The following is a 17,986-nucleotide window of genomic DNA, read 5'->3' as shown; positions in this document are numbered from 1 at the left end:
TTTGTAAAATGAGTTCATATTTGCATTGCATTATTGCCGTGGATAATTCAAAGACACTAGATTACACAATTTGAATAATTAGCAATCAAAAAGCTAAATAGTAATGCTTATAATGAAAAGATTAATGCAACTTCATTATTATCCTCAGTAAACACAGAAATGTCTTGTTCTTTAGCTTTTTACCAAGTGAGCATTCCCATCTAATAACTTCCCCTGGCTTTAAAAAGATACTGTCCCTGACATTCTTTTTTTGAATCGCCACCTTGAGTTTGACCAGTACACTCGGGTGTGTTGAGCATGATTCCTATCAGCAACATGATCTGGATGAATAGTGAATGAGAGCCACTGCTTGCCCAGAGTGGAGGGTGACAGGCTTGGCAGGGCAGATGGGCGAGGCTGGTGAACAGAGCAGCTCTGGCATACATCACTGTCAGCCGGACGCATTCATCTTACAATGAATGTTTTTCAATTATTGGCCAATAAGAGAGAGGCCGTAGGTCATCCGGTGGTATTAAGCAGATGAAGAAGATGGCAAAAACTTGAGAACTAATGTATGCGCACGCACGCGCACGCACGCACGCACACACACACGCACGCACACACACACACACACACACACACACACACACACACACACACACACACACACACACACACACACACACACACACACACAAAGCCAATGCCTTACCTATAACTCGGAGCTCTGCGTTGGAGTAGACCTCGCCGTGCTTATTCCCAGCCACGCACTGGTACATTCCTGTGTCGGACAGGGTCAGACGACTGATTGACAACGCTCCGTTGGCAACCTGTATGCGCTCCTATGGACATAGAGACACATGCCTTTATGTAATATGCCTTATTCCCAGCACTCATCTGCATAAAAACAGCCAGCCAATGGGCTAGTGAATTATGGTCTGGAAGTGACAGACGTGGCAATAAATCTAGGTTTTCATCACTAATGGAGGGAAAGGCTTGGGTGGATGGAGGCAGGCTAGCAGAAAATGACCCTAATCAATCTGCATGTTTATGAGAGTGAATAAAACCATGCCCTATTTATATCTCAGACTGCACCACAGGGCCTGTTTCCCCTTGAGCAGGAGGAGGGGATAAGAGGGGAAGGAATATCGTAACATCTGAGGTATAATACATTGGGAAAATTGCTTTTCTGATAGGTACGCTCCATACATACTAAGTGCTGTGTAAATGGTCAAGCTGTACCACCTCTTCATCTGTTTGGATCGTTTTTTGCCTGCCTGCGGGAAAAATCTTGGTTGTCATTGAGCCGTCAAATTAAGATATATTTAAGGACGGCTGGGCCTGATGAACTAAACTCAGTAGGATCAGTGCATCTGTTGGACATGTAATCCTCAATATAAGTTTATCTCTCTGATCTTGGGCTCTCACTCAGCTCTTTCACTACAGCATTAAATCCTTGAGCAGTTTTCATACATCTCTATGCAACTGTGTCAGGTTCTGCCTCCTCGTGCCCTTCATCTCCTGTGTTTTCCTCGGGCTCAACCATAATGTCATTACAACCCATTTCCATAGGGGTGTCTGAGCGGCCTGAACTCCAGTCGCAGGGGATTAAGGTACTGTCACATGAAAAGAGAGACTGTCCTGACTGAAAGATCACAAACTAATCCTGTGGTTGTGCCTGAATTTCCATAACGTTCTGCGGCTCTGGATGTGCAGGGGCGAATATCCCTGCCGGCAAGGGAGGCAAATGGTGGCGTATATCCGTCTGTGCATGGAAAGCACTGCCGTTTACGGCTGCTATTAATTAAGCATGACGTTCCTCTCAAATCAGCAGTTTTTCATGCAGGGACCTGGGGGGACCATCTGTACGCCTTATGCTGAAGGAAAATGATTGGCAATGTCATTTGCCAGCAACACAGGGTTGACTCATTTGATATAAAGCTGCAAAAACATGTTAAAGAATGGAAGGATGAAGGAATTGCTTTTTATGGTTTAGATTGCTGTCTACAGTTAAGTTTCTCCGAATGACTAATTACTGGAAGCCTTTGTGAGTGTGATTGTAATTTTAAAGCTGTAAAATTTGAACAGGCTGCATTTTATGTAATCACGACAATATCAATCCAATACTGTGGATATAAGGAAAAGGTGGCTAATTATCGTTTTTCTATTGTTTCTACAAAAACGAATCAAACAGCAAAGCAAAGTGAAATGGATTTTGATACGACCAGTTTGATCTCATAAACAATAAAAGGAAAATTTGACTACAAGAAGATTATCAGTGCTCACTGTGAAAGAGATCTGCTATTCTATCTATTCACAGATATTTGGAGAATCTACTACACATGCCTGAGTAAGAATGAACTGCAGGTAGACAGGAACTAAGCTCAATAGTGGCTTTGCAATAAGCATGCAGTGGACTTCATTAGAATTACTAGTAGTTATAAGTACTCACATCTTTCACTGAAGTAAAAGTAGCAGTACCATACACAGTGTAGAGATGCTCTGTTACGAGTAAAAATACTGCATTCTTTTTTAAACTTAAAAGTAAAAGTAAAAAACAATTCTACAAGTTAAAGTACCCATCATTCAGAATGGCCCATATTAGAATAATGACTATTATATTATTGAATTATAATCATTGATGCATTAATGTGTACATTCATGTCACAGCTTTGGAAGGTGGGGTTTATTTTCTTACTTTATACAATGCCTTGTATAGCTTGTGCATTATCTTTATCCATAAGTATACATCATTATTCATTTGTTGATTATATTTTGTAACTCAAGTTCAAAAATATGTAGTGGAGTAAAAAGTATAATATTTGCCTCTGAATTGTAGTGAAGTAGTATAATAAAGTAGCAGAAAATGTAAATACTCAAGTAAAGTACAAGCTCCTCAAAATTGTACTTAAGTACAGTACTTAATTTTAACATTACAGCCCAGTACAGAAAAATACTTTGTCCATCTACAATGTGAGACATGTGTGTAGGAGGTGGACAAGTAGGTCAAGAGATGCAAAGAAAAACTCCCGTACACTGTCTAACTTGCTAAGTTTTAATAATAGGCACCGTTTTGGTACTGGACCATCTTCAGGCAAATCTCTGCCTTATTTGTTTCAAGTTAGACAGTGTGCGGGAGTTTTTCTTTGCAACATTAAAGTCCAAACAGGCCTCACCTCAGTTCAAATACACTACTGTAAGCCATCTGTCTGGTGGTCCCACACGCCTTTAAATGGACTAAATCCTGTTTAACGGTGGAGTTTCTCTTTAATTGCACATCCACTTAATCCTGCGGCCATTGTCAATAAAGCAGCAGAGAGTGAAATAAACCATTGCTATTTTGACATTGAGCAGTAAAAAGCATCACGTAGGAAAATAACAGGAGTCTCATAATCTATAAGAGCTGCATCTGAAATAGTCATACTGGTAGAACACAGCAGTCAACTGGCTGTCCAACAAGGAGCCCAATGATTGTAGAACCAGTCTGAGAGGTACTATCATTAGAGTGAAACACTAGAAATAGTTGGGGTTCTTAAATATTTTACATGACTGACATTGAATAATTGAATGCACATATAATCAGCTCTATATATCGTGAATCCCTAGAAATACTGTACTGCATAGTCAATTTTAAAAAGGAAAAGATATGGCCCACAAGTTCATTATTGTTACGTATTGATTGCTCTACTTCTGTTGCTTAAAGTTATAAAACTGTCAGCAGAAGTTCCAGTGAACTATACAATCAGAAAGGTCTCAATTGATTCACTGTAATAAATAAAAAGAAATGGTGCATCCTCTCCTAACTGCTCCTTACATCGTTGACATTTCCCTTTTCCACTCATTAAGCCATTGTGGTTAATGGTGGCATTTCAAACAATGTAACACCTTTGCTGATTAATCCATTCACCCATGCATTCTGAATTTCTCCATTTATTATATTTATGTTGAGGGACGTCTGAAGCACAAAAATCAACACAGTCAATTGTAACCTTTAATCACACATTCATTGCTTTGAATCCAGATGGCTGAGTGTGGCGAGGTGTGTTAGTAGTTGCTCCTATTTTTGAGGATATCTTTTCAGACAGTTGTGTTTTCATTTGAATGTATTCAGTTCAGAATGAAACAAGGTCACATTAACAAAAGAAAAAAAAAATGATGATACAGTATGCATGAGAAATCACCCATCAAGAATGCCACCAATATTTACTATTTTTTAAGAAACTACCTGATAAGAGAAACTAAAATGTCAATTTTTTCCCCCACACAAATTAAACAGATGGGCTGCCAAACAAACAAAAGAGTGTTACATTATAAAAGGTTTTTATAAAAATGTTAGCCATTGGCTAAACAGATTGTTGATTATTCTTCCCCAATAGCAAGCCAACTTTGTTTTTTTATGAGAAAGAGGCTTTGCTGTGCAGAGTGTTGCCTCTAGTAATGTAACAACAGACTGGGTTCACTCCAACGACATGTATAACATTCAAGTACTGATCGATATCCTCTGGTGTGTTTGTCGCCTTTTTTGCATAATGAAGCAAATTAACATAATGCCTGTTTATTTATCAGGTGCAAGCTGTGCCTCAGTATCCAATCAATCTTTTCCAAACAGCCTGGCTAAAGGATCCAATATAATAATCCAATATGACGGTGATTTTTTTTTTTTTTTTTTTACAAACACCAACAACAGAGTTGAGTTAATATAAGGTTAGATGTACAAATAGGCTGGTTGGAACCGCAGTAGGTTCATTTCTCATCGTTGTGGGAATTTCAACACAATCTCACTCCGAGTGCGTCAAAAAGCAACGCGTGGTCAGGTGCCTTTGGCGTTGGTTACTAACGCCAAAAGTCTCCTTTAGCACCTAGCTGTTTGGTGTCACTTTTTGACGCTCTGGGTCGGACTGTACGTTTAACTGACATGAAGCACAAGAACGGGACAATTTGGTTTAGGAAAAGATCGTGGGTGGGGTTACAAAATGTACATTTCAGTGACATGCGGGACAAGAACCGTCATCGATAAAAACCTGAAGTTTGATGTGAATTGTGATGCAGTCTGTAAGAAGGGACAGCAACATTTGTACTTCGTTAGGAAGTTAAACACTGTTAATGTAAATAGGAAAATTATGTCCTTATTTTATAAATTTTTCATTGAATCAGTTCTTATTTTTGCCATGATTGCTTGGTACGGTAACCTGAACATCAGGGACAAAAACCACCTCAGCCATATTGTAAAGGTGGCTGGCAAGGTGATAGGTTTCCCACAGTCTCCCTTGATGGTTATCTTTGACCAGCAAGTACTTCTGCGGTCTATATTAGACTGCACAAACCACCCCCTTCACTCTGAGTTTGTAATACTCCCCTCAGGTCGCAGATTTAGAGTACCTAGGTTCAAGACCAATAGGGGTAAAAACTCCTTTGTCTCATGTGCAATAACTCAGCTTAATTGGCACATGTAATGTAGTACTTTTTTGTTTTCTTTTTAGAGATTGTTCCAGTAATGATACATTGTGTTGTGTGTATTACATACAGGAAATCTTTTTTGTACTCATGTCTTGTATTGTTGCCTCTATTTGTATGTTGCTTAAATGTGTTTCTTTTTTATCTTTCACTCCTGTAGTGTCAAGTAGTTTCCCATTTGGGATAATAAAGTGACTGACTGACTGACTGACTGACTGACTGACTGACTGACTGACTGACTGAAGGACGGGACACAAACCCCGGTCTCCTGGGTGAAAGTTCTGTGTTGTTTGACCCATCCACCACCCCAACAATCCTCCTTACGCAAATTTTCAGTCTTTCATACAATTTTCGCTCTTCTTACAGCGCTGCAGTCGAGCTACTCTGCCCGGTGCATTCCATACAGATGCTAAAGGGTGATTTTTGCATCGGTATCTGACGCTGAGAGTCACTGACCAAGCGTCAGTATTTTACGAGTTTTACGGGTTGAGGAATTCTGAGGAGGCAGGGAGCTAGAATAAAAGTAATATATACTGTGTTTATATAAAGAATCTTACTTTATGTGGCACAGGATTAATAACGGCACTTGGCAAAGAGAGATTAAACAGAAGATTAGAGCTCTTACATCACTGTGCTTTCTAGACTAGCATGAAATACTTAGCGTGTTTAGTCTCTTAGCATAGCAAAGCACAGTAGACACAGTCCAAATCCTTTGAAATAAATGCTGTTTTGCAGGAGTGAATAACATAATGTATTGCTGCACAAGAGGCAATGTGTTGTAATGAAGAAGACAATAATGCATGGTAATTAGTCAGCAAAGCTTGAACAAACAGCACAATAAAGCTTTTGGAAATACAGTACGTGGTTGCTCACATTCTTCATTCAGCAACACAGAGAATGCATCTGTGCCAAAGCTGCTGTCGTAAGTCCAACCTTGGGAGCGGAACTTTATCTTCAATTCTAAAGACATGCACGCTAGCGCTTGGCAGATCTCACCTCTGCAGGCTCCAGGTTCTCTCCATTTTTCATCCACCTGTAAGAAGGCTTTGGCTTCCCTGTGGCTTTACACTCCCACACCAACGAGTCATCAATGAGCCTCTGGACATCTTGGGGTTTCTCAATGAGATGAGGAGGGGCTGGAAACATAAAAATGTGAGAGTGAACTGAACTTGTCGACTTATGAATTGTGTTTATATGCTTATCTAAGGTTTTGTTTTCAATATTCTCCTAAAACGACACTAGAATTGACCATCAATGAAAGACAAAACGACAAAAGAACGACAATGCAGAAAAGGACATTGCCCTCGGCGCTAAGACATTCAAATTATCATTATCGTCATTATTTATCATGAAGTATTAGGTCTTTATGAAGGAAACTAAACATGGGTATGAAGTCAATGCATTTATACAGCTATATACGGAGCATCTATGCATGTTAACTAAGTTATCCATAATGTCACATTCCCTAGATTGATATAAATAAAAGCAGAAATAGCTTTTTTTCTGTTTGAGGAACCTCTGACTTTGCAAGGGGCAACACAAATTAGAATAGAATAAAGGAACAATCAGTATTTGTTGACTTTTAACATAAATTACATATAGATTCATATGTTACTGGAGATTTTGACATATTTTCTGTTAACTGAAAGATAATAATTATAAAAAAAAAAAAAAAAAAAAAATGTATATATATTTTCTAGTGTTATTCCGTGTATTAAAAGACAGCTTTGAGTCTCTTTGTTGAATTTTAGTGACGGAACTTTGAATCCCACATGTATTGCTTTTTGTGTTATCACTGTTCTCCTTTTAAGGTTTCTTTGAGTAACATAGTGCGCTTTTACAAAAACAAAAATGAAGAAAACCAGATCCATACACACGAGGGTGGCTACTGGTGCCATAAAAACACTCCATTCAATACAATGTGAGTTAATGATGGTATAATTATACAGCAGGGGGAATTGATTCCTGCTGTGTCATGCGAGTAACTCAAGGTTAGTTAATGATCAAGCCAAAAAAAGTGGGACATAAAACTGGATCAGTAAAGCTCTCTCTGCTTAATGCTCTGTACATTGGGGATGATGTGTAGGTCAAGCTACCTTCATCCTATATCACACAAGGCCAGTGGCAGGACGAGAGTAATGGCTGACCGCACATTTCCATTCTGCATGATCTCACCTAATGCCACTCTCAAGGACTGACCTTTGTGGAGACTTTCAGAAACAGTACAAATCCTGTTCTAATTGGCTTCTGCTATACAATATTTTGCCTTTGAGTTGAGCAGAATAACACAGCGAGAAATTCAATAACTGCAAATGTATCCTCACACTATCTCTGCGCATTACAACTTCGGCATGTAGTCGATGTGTAAGTGTGGGTGTTCACAAACACAGAGCAAAGAGACAGATAAAAAGAGGTGGATTTAGAGACTAGAGGGGGGTATTTGTGCGTCGTGTGTATTTATGGCCTGCACAGATTCAACATCAAAGTCCTTCCAGTATCAGATTTTTTTTTTGTATTTGTGGCTCATGTGCCGTACTATAAGCCTTTAAGATCCCCTTGGCAGGCACGGCTGCGGCACAAGGTTGGCCGGGGTCATTAACATTTAACTTGTTTGGAGGCTGTGCTGTTGCCGTCTGTGGCAACAGTAAAAAGAATTGCAATTTCCGACGTTTCCGATTTATTCTGCTACTGAAACGTGACATGTACTCTTAAAGTATATGTAACATCTATGTCAACCTTTTCTTTGTTGTAGTTGGTTTACCTTACTGAATTGATGCAAAATAATAAATCAATTTATTCACATTGATATTTTTTTTAAATCAATTTCTGCTTTATTACCAGTCTGTAAGTCTGAAGGAGTCTTTGAGGCCTTTATGTGTGTTTAGAAAAGAGCCCACAGGGATAGATGGTAGAAAATTACTCCATAAGACTCCACCATCCCCACTTATTTAGCATCACATCCATTCATGCTTCCGCAATCCTCTATCAGAGTCTTTTTTTTCTTCTTCTCTGTGATAGGGTCCTTCACTCTATCCTCACCCGCTGCGAATGTATCGACTCTCAGTCAACGCTTACCAAATGAAAGCAGGCAGCCCATCTCTGCACTGGGCCAAAGCATGCATACAATCAGAACAAACGTCAAGTGGCTGAAGAAGAAGAGGAAAAATGGGAATTTGCCTTATCAGTGAAATCACTATGAGATAATGCAGTGGCAAGTCTGCAGAAACAGATGTGAATACAACGGGGGAAACTGACCTGTCACAGCTTCGCATTTACTTTCCCTCTGAGTAATATCAACATCAACAAGGGAGCAAACACCTATTTCTTTTCCAAGTTTTTCTTTCAGAGATAGACTTTAACAAAACCCATTGTCTTTGGCATGAGTAGCAGTAAAAAACTGACTCCAATACAGAACACAATTGTGAAGAATAACGGTGGCCAAATGCACCCAAACTAACTTCTTTTGCATAAGGATATAATGATTCAAATTCACCCCCCAGCTTGAATGTGAGCCTAAAGCATCAATGATGTTAATGAATTTCCTGTTGCAGTTTCAGTCAAGACCAGATACAGTGACGGAAAGATCTAAACCTTTAAAAACACAATTAATTTAATACATTTGAAATATAGCTTCTTGATATCCAGAACAATCAAAAGAAACACATTAGCGCTACTGCATTAGTGGGGCTTAATGGTACATTATATACAGTGCTCAGCATAAGTGAATACACCAAAGTTGCTAAAGTTGACTAAAAAGAGGAATAAAAAATCATCTTTTATTGATCTTAATGCCTTAATTAAAAAAATTAGGAAAAATCCAACCTTTAAGGACACCAATTTTCTTTGTGAATGAATAATGTATCGTAAATAAATAAATGTTCTTCCTTATAATTCAGGGGGCATAAGTAAGTACACCCCTATGTTAAATTCCCATAGAGGCAGGCAGATTTTTATTTTTAAAGGCCAGTTATTTCATGGATCCTGATAAAGTTCCCTTGGCTTTTGGAATTAAAATAGCCTCACATCATCACATACCCTTCACCATACCTAGAGATTGGCATGGTTTTATTTCAGTTAGCATAATAGCTGGTTTGAGTTGCATTGAGATATGATCTTATGTAAAGTACCCCATGCCAATCTCTAGGTATGGTGAAGGGTAGGGGTATGTGATGATGTGGGGGTATGGTGAAGGGTATGTGATGATGTGGGGCTATTTTAATTCCAAAGGCCAAGGGAACTTTATCAGGATGCATAGCATCCTGGATCCATGAAATAACTGGCCTTTAAAAATAAAAATCTGCCTGCCTCTATGGGAATTTAACATAGGGGTGTACTTACTTATGCCCCCTGTATTTTAAGGAAGAACATTTATTTATTCACGATACATTATTCATTCACAAAGAAAATGAAACCTTAAAGGTTGGATTTTCCTCATTTTTTTAAATAAGGCATTAAGATCAATTTCCAAAAGATGATTTTTTATTCCTCTTTTTAGTCAACTTTAGCATGGGTGTATTAACTTATGCTGAGCACTGTAGGTGTGAGAATGTTTTAAAGTGACCATAGTGCCACCGATAAGTAACACCTTCATTTCTTCCTGTCTAACACAAAGCTCAGCTCTCTTTCCACTGTAGTTGCTTGGATGCACAAGAGATGCCCTTATCGATTCCCCCATTGGCTTACACTGCTGACGAATGTCTCAAAGGCTTCATTCAAAGGGAGTTCAAAATAAGATTACTGATTTTTATCACTTGGCTGCAGACACGAGGAGAGAGAGAAGGAAAGAGAGAGAGAGAGAGAGAGAGAGAGACACACACTGACAAAACACACATCAAAAATGAGCCACAGCTCAAATGACAAATGAAGTCTTGGTGGATCACAGCGTACTCCTGGGCTGTTATAGTGAATGAGGCGAAGAGCTTTCAGGACTGTTGTAAATCATGGCAAATTGTTTAATGCCCAATATGAGTTATTTTTGACAGCTGACACAGCATGACTTGAAGGGGAGAAAATCAGAAGGAAGAAACAGAGAGCGGTCGAGGTGGGAGGAAAATCCATAGACTGTTCAAAGAGCAAATGAACTCTCTGGCAAACAGAACAGAGCAGTTTAGTCTAGCCTGGTCACAATATTATTAACATATAAACGTAATGGCATTGTTTTATCCATTTATTCACGACCATGTCATTCATGATTATGGAAACATCTATAGTTTATAGCTGTTTTAAACTTGTATGGTCAGGGAGGTTTGCTAACTTTGATTAATTATACAATATGGATGGACAAATAGGATTCACACATGTAATATAAACTCTCGCAACTTTGGGTTCAACATTGGGGGGGGAGGGAGAGATCTTCACTTTTGAGCAAAATTGAAATATTTGAGCATATCAAACACTTTCTTTCCTGCACTCAACAATATGTGCCTTTTCTGCATCAATTCATGGTGATAATGCCTTTAATTATGTAAAATAGATTATTATTAGATATTTGGGGGGGTTGCACTGGCCAGTTTTTAATTATTGCTATCCAGACTACTTATTAAAAATAGCTGCATCTAACAGATTGTTTATAAAATACCCAATTTAGAAAAAAAATCATTACTGTCAAATGAAGATAAGCTTTGCAATCAGAAAGTTTTCTCAGAATTTTGAAAGAGCATATTATTTTTTTGGATGATGGATTTTTCGTGGCAGTACTGTAGATATCATGACTTCTAGTATCAGTAGGTGTGACACTAGTCTATATCCACGACGTTCCACTTCTGTGATTGCTCCGTTGCCGCCGGAAATTCCGCCGAATTTCACTCTTTTCGGCCGGATGTCCGTTACCTTTCAGCTTTCTTTGTGTTGGAATTCTAAACTCCGGTTGATTTCTGAGGACTATGGTTAACTGCTCCTCAGATCTCTGCAGGGTAAATCCAGAAAGCTAGCTAGACTATCTGTCCAATCTGAGTTTTCTGTTGCACGACTAGAACAACTTTTGAACGTACACGTTCCACCAAAACAAGTTCCTTCTCGAGGCTATGCCTCGGTGCTTAGCGCCGCAGAATGACGATTGTAAATGGTTTAAAGAAATGCCAATAAACCAGAGCATGTTTTTCTCCTATTCCAGAGTGCTGTGTGGACTAGCCAGACCCTCCTCCGCAGCGCCGCGTTGGAGGAGGGTCTGGCAAAGCGAGACTATGTGCCGGATGATTTCTTTCTGCCGGGCTCAGTGACTTCCTGGAGTCTCCATTGGTTGCCTGTCAACCTTGTGGTGAGAGTCATTTCTACACTTGGGTTTTTGTACGGATTTCACAAACAATATATACCAACTTAATTAGTGAGCTTTAGGGGTGCTGGTAAGCAGACTTTGTTACCATCAGACAGAGCCAGGCTAGCTGTTTCCCCCTGTTTCTAGTCTTTATGCTAACTTGCTGCTGGCTGTAGCTTCATAATCCAAAAGACATGCTGGTATCAATCTACTGTAGGGATTTATTATCTATACCTTTACTTTTCCACTTGTTCCTTTTCTTTCATAATTTATATATGAATGCTAGATTAATACAATTTTAAGTTAGGGACTGTTCACTATTTATGGAATGGACCACCGGAGGAAAATACCCAACAAAAATCGCACCATGCTACGAATCCAGATCAACATGTCCTGGATTTATTTCAGTTACCCTTCACCTAACCTAACAACCGCGGTCCTGCATAAGCTGTGTCACGACGGTGGTTAAAAATTAGTTAAATCAACCCAGGGTTTCCCAATCCAGCAACTCGCACCTTCACATAAAAGAGTTGCACAGCACAACCAATTGCAAACATCTACCAGAGCTGCATATTTTACATAAGAAGAGCTAACTATAATTCTACATAAATATGAAGAACACAGACACGGTTTTACAGGCGAAACACAATACAGTCACTGCTTCCTAAAACGGTAAGGAAAGCTGGTAAAAAATAGCCGACGCTGTAAATGCGTAAATCACAACGCTAATCAATATCATCGGACCATAATTACACTTGTACTTTCCATAAACTGTCGTTGCTTTAGCCTATTATTTCAGTTGCAACCCTGGCAGTGGTAGGCGATTGTGACAGCAAATAAAAAATATAAAAACATAATTCAAACCGATGTGCGCATTGGCAACACATGGCTAAAGAAGCCGACAAATAGCCAAGATACGTAATTCCCTCCGCTGAAAATCTTTCATAAAAATACCCATCAAGGAATGTTAACTATCGGTCTCTAAATGTTTAAACTTTTATGAGCGCACCTCTCTCTCTCCGCGCACCAAGCTCCACCGGATCTTCTAAGAACGGTGTCGCCGTTATCAATCGAGTATTGATTGGTCAGTAGGCGGTGCTTTAACACCGGTTGATCTCTATTCTCCAACATTAACCTGCTCCTGAGCACGTCAATACTGAAACAGTACAGTCTGGTTTTGAGTTAGGCTACAATGCATGTGTTTTGTTGAGGTTTCTGGTGTAACGTTGCGACTGGAGCGCAGTAGGCAATCACAGAACAGAAGGCATCAATAAATTGTTGGGGAGGGTCATGCCTCTTTTCCCAATCATTTTGGAGGGTCATAGAAAAATGTATTGCTGGCGAAGGGAGGGTCAAGTCTGTTTTGACTAAAGATCCTAAAACTCCTCCGGTAGCCACTTAAATAACAAACAAACAGTCCCTTACAGTATTGGTAGAAAGATTGGCAGCACTGTGGAGGAAGGTCTGGCAAAGCGAAACTAGTGTGACTCCAACTATGGGACAATCAGCAACAATAAGGGAAACTACTAACCCTCCTTCCTGTCGATCCAGATGCTGCTGAGCAGATTATGTCCCTGACATATGTGCAACTGGCCTATGTATAGTACATTTAATGGCTCTGATCTCCAGTCAAGTTGGATGTCAATCATGATGCCATCTGGTGGAACCCAATACAAGGCTCACCAACAAGGTCATATCCAAGGGCTCAGCCTCATCCGCATCACTCCTTTAATCTGGATCAAAATATTAGAGGCATCATGGCTGACAGCCTTTAATCATTTTGATGTGCTGTTAAAACGAGCCTCCCTCCTCATGTGCCCCACACGAGCCTCCTCTGCTGATCGCCACTGACTGCTTTGGAACACCAGTTGTGTCTGCTTTTGCTGCCTTTCAGTCTGAGCAGGTCTGACAGATGTGATGCACGCTGGTCAAATATTCATGCATGTCAGGATCACCTACCGTAGAAAGAGAGCTTCCCTTTCACTGTGTTCATTCCCCTGGAGTTCTCCGCCACACACTCGTACGTGCCCGCATCCTCCTGCTGGAAATATGGGATTTCCAAGACGCCACTGGCTTTCCTCATATCCACTTTCCTGGGGAAGGGCACACCGTCCACTTTCCTCCAGTTTATAGATGGTACCGGGCTGTGAGAAGCAACACAGAGAAGTTTAACCCTCTGAATTTCACAGCTTTTCATTTTTGTCAATTGCTTTTTGAGGTTTTGACACCAAGTAGAGAAGAACCGTTATCTCTCCATTTTTCGTGAAGTGCAACTCAGTTTTGTGCAGAAAATATTGTGCCATACAAACTAAAAAAATTGTTTAAGTTTTTGTTATATTATTGTTTGACAAAGAATTGAAACATACATTTACTAAACATGTCCTCATACCTTTATTGAACATGATTTAGCAGAATTAGAGCTGAATTAAAGACAGTATAAAGATAAATACAATAGATCGTGAAAAACCCAATTACTACTATTATATACTATTTGCAATCTTATTTTATTTCATCTTAATTTTATTATTATTATTTATTATTTCTATTATATTTCTTGTATTTTTGGTTTGTGTGTGAGTGAGTATGTGTGTATGTCCTTGGTAACTTGCTACTTGCTGCTTGTAAAAAAATTCCCAATTTGGGATTAATAAAGTTCATCTATCTATCTATCTATCTATCTATCTATCTATCTATCTATCTATCTATCTATCTATCTATCTATCTATCTATCTATCTATCTACCTACCTATCTATCTATCTCACATATACATTGTAATTTCCCTTGCGGGATTAATAAAGTATAAATTATTATTATTATTATTATTATTATTATTATTATTATCTATCTGGCAGACAAACATCCCTTAAAAAAGCTTCAAAAGGCCTCAATTTCCGCATGTCATTTTTTATCTACACACATACAACCGAATATTAACTCATAGTCTCTTAAATATTTGAATGTAATGTCTCAATTGTCCCTTAATCTGCAAGATTATGGACAGGGTACTCCACTTAACCTTAAAATACTTCATTAAAAGCCTTAATATTTAATGCAAGAGCAGGCTGAGGGCTTTACTTTGGTCTTTTAGCGATCAAATTCATCTTTTTTACACCATAAATGTATTCCATGAACATTCCACCATGATATTCATGAGGAAAGTTTAATGGACTTATAAGGTCTTACTTACTCAGGGATTATGTTTCCTGGTGAAAGTAAAGCTGCACAAATTCCTCCTTAGAACTGTTCAGTAATCTATTTTTAGGCATATTACCTACAGTAGTTCTGTACTCTGTACATTGTGTAAAAAAAAACTGGTATTTTAGCTGAAGATTTTTACACCACAACTTGTGCCCTCTTGTTCCTTAGATGTGCAGCCTAACATGAAACACATGAGGATTGCAGCAAAGTGGTGAAACACATGAAAAAAATCTCCCAGCAGCCTTCTGGTAATATTTTTCTTATGCAAGTGAACATTCTGAGCCTGACTAAGAGTTGGCTTACTTTCCCAGAGCGAAGCATTCCAGCTTTACAGTGGATCCTTTGGCAACATGAACAACCTCTGGAAACTGAACTTCAATCTTTGGCTCATATTCACCCATCACACCTGAAAGAGGAATGCAAATAAGCGTTGGTGTTAGTGCAAACAAAAAAGAAGAAAGAGTTGTATTTGTGATTTGTAACTCCAGCTAAACAACTCAGGCAAAGACAACACTAGCTGTGGCTTTTGCTGTTGCTACACAGCTACTGAAAACCTTTTTCAAGTACAGCCATCTTTTTCTTTTTTCCTATAAGATGAAATGTTTTTCAACTTCCAACGCTGTGCGATCTGAGCAGCAGAAACTGGCTCTGCTTTCAGTGCTGTGACAGAATGCTCTCCCGTTGAAAATAATGAGAAAAGAAGCCAGAACACAGCTCTCCAGTGGACATGCAACACACTGATATTGAATGGAAAAAACAACTTTGAGACGGTTTGAGCTTTTACATCTAGATAAGTTTCATCTTGTTGTAGTGCTAACAGCTATGAACCAGAAAATGGGCCCAGAAAATCCCCCTGGATACCACCACTGTGTCTGCAAAGCATCCCATTCACTGTCGTTGAAGCAGCTCTGGTGGATTATAATATTCCTGCTGTGCACGCTAAAAAAATCTCGGAATAAAAGGAGAAGACGGGAATATAGGCTCTCTGGTCCTCTAGCTTTAATCAACACTGAAGTGTCTGAAAACACATGCATATTTTTGTATTCCCCTTAAATGACACTAAGGTAAATTATATCAATGAATTTGTAATGGCTGTACTTTTCTTTCTCCTAGCTGTGCCAATTCTGAGTGCACACAGCATGGTATTTTAAACCCCTCACATCCACCAGTGTAACAATAGGTTTTCGCCATTGCTGTAATTCAGGGCTGTGCTGCACAAATAGCTTCAGAGATGGAGGAAACAGGCCAATTTCATCTCGTTGATTTGGTGAGGCATGTGTTATCACGATGGCTCCCTGAGTGACTGTGAAAGCTAATTCCGATCCTTATCACAACTGTCTCATACAGGAAGGTAACCACAGCACTATCACCCATTTTAAGCAGACAGGTGGAAGTGGACGGGTAATTGTCTCATACCATAACCTTTTGTAGGGGACACCTGTTTAATGTGCCAACCTGCACCCTCGCTGAGCCCCCACCCCTGACTGTGGTGGGGATCATGTTGTGGTGCCTCGGTGAAATATAGGTAAAATTAAAAAAGGAACGGAAGGAAGCAGGTCAGCAAAATGCTTTAAAAAAAGCTCCACAAGCTATAATCTAAAAAATAGTGAGGTAAGAAATTTCAGATTTGTTCCTAATTTAAATATATGATATGGGTCTTCAAACTGCATTTGGAATCACAAGAACATGTAGTAAACCTAATACAATGTTTGTCTTATGTCAGATTCTTAGGCTATAATTTGAATATTGTCAGATCTTTTTTTTTTTTTTTACAAAATTAGCCTCTGGTCCCCAAATTTGTAAACTTTTTTGATAGAGACACGGGGTTATAATTTAAGGGATAAGTTTAAATTCAAGGTTACTTGAACTATAAAAAGTCAGTGCATTACAATCAGTGGTATGAAATTGTGCAATGGTCTGTGCATAGAACTAAAGCAATGTCCAAACATAATCCAGTTCAAAAAAAGGTACAAAGCAAAAAATATAGGAAAGAAGGAGGGCTTTAACAGTTGCAATATGTGTTCATTGACGTATGTATGATTATGTGTTTGTGTATATATATAGTTATTATTATTTGTGTATATATAAGTTACTTATTGTTTATTGAATTTTTGCTTATTTAACTTATTCGTACATTTTTTATGTTTTGTTTGGTTTATTTTTTATATGTCTGAAATTAATTTCTTTATTCATTCATTCAAAATATGTTATTATAAGCACAATGTTTTGTGATATTCTGCATTATTTCCTGTATAAGCAATGTAAAAACCATTAATAGCACACTAGTAGTGGTAAGCAGATATTTTCTGTGTGTGTCCAATGTCAAACAACATAACTCCTCTCGTGAAATATCCACAACTCATTAAACAATTTTTGAATGCTTGATAACACAGACTAGACAAGACTAGTAATAATACACCAGTCAACATTGCTGACAAAAACATTATTGCATACATGTTTATAACGTTTATAAATGCTAACTTGGAGGATTAAAATAAAGCGTCACCACTAATACTACTAATACCATTAGTCTAATAACTAGACCTAGCAAAGCTGTTTAATAAGAGGTAGTGCTCTCTCTTGGTAGTTTTTTTTTGTTATTGCACCAGATCAGCTGTAATTAATTGGACAAAAAAAGAGACAAAAACCCACAGAAATAGACATTTGTAATACAAATAACATTAAGCTTCATTTCTTGTGCTGCATTACATTAGATATGGTAAGAAACATTCTCTTAAGACAGAAGCCTGAAATTAGATTACTTGCTGGCAGTGACCTTTCCACCGGAGTGCCTTGATAAGGCCAGCCTAAAGCATCAGATCCTCATGTTAAAGGACATGCTAAAATTAGCAGAGAAAGAGATAATTAACCTTTACATTTCATTTGTATTCTTTAAAACCACGAACCTACTTTCAGGTACAGACAAAGCAAGATTGTCTTTTTGTTTATCACGACCAGGAGGAGCGGACTAAATTTTCAGCGCTGCTGTACAAAATCAACCATTTGATCCCAGCACAGAATGGAGGAGCTGCATATTTTTAGCACTAGTAGAAAAGTGACAAAACATAGAAGGAAAACACCATTCAAAGACATGATGAAAG

The 17,986-nt window shown here is 38.6% G+C and overlaps 1 protein-coding gene across 1 annotated transcript in view; it reads right to left on the bottom strand.

The window, feature by feature from the left end:
• Positions 1 to 17,986, bottom strand: part of cntn4 (contactin 4) — a 159,983-nt gene that overhangs the window by 44,175 nt on the left and 97,822 nt on the right. The window contains exons 7-10 of the mRNA XM_031280507.2: positions 15,189 to 15,291; positions 13,646 to 13,830; positions 6,430 to 6,569; positions 692 to 821 (exon numbers count right to left, since the gene is read on the bottom strand). Coding sequence (XP_031136367.1) covers positions 692 to 821; positions 6,430 to 6,569; positions 13,646 to 13,830; positions 15,189 to 15,291 — 558 coding nt within the window. The remainder of the gene's footprint in view (positions 1 to 691; positions 822 to 6,429; positions 6,570 to 13,645; positions 13,831 to 15,188; positions 15,292 to 17,986) is intronic.

This window comes from Sander lucioperca, chromosome 6, assembly GCF_008315115.2.
Source record: "Sander lucioperca isolate FBNREF2018 chromosome 6, SLUC_FBN_1.2, whole genome shotgun sequence".
NCBI classification, from domain to species: Eukaryota; Metazoa; Chordata; class Actinopteri; order Perciformes; family Percidae; genus Sander; species Sander lucioperca.
Note: the sequence above shows the minus strand (reverse complement) of the source record. Positions and strands in the feature narration are given on the sequence as shown.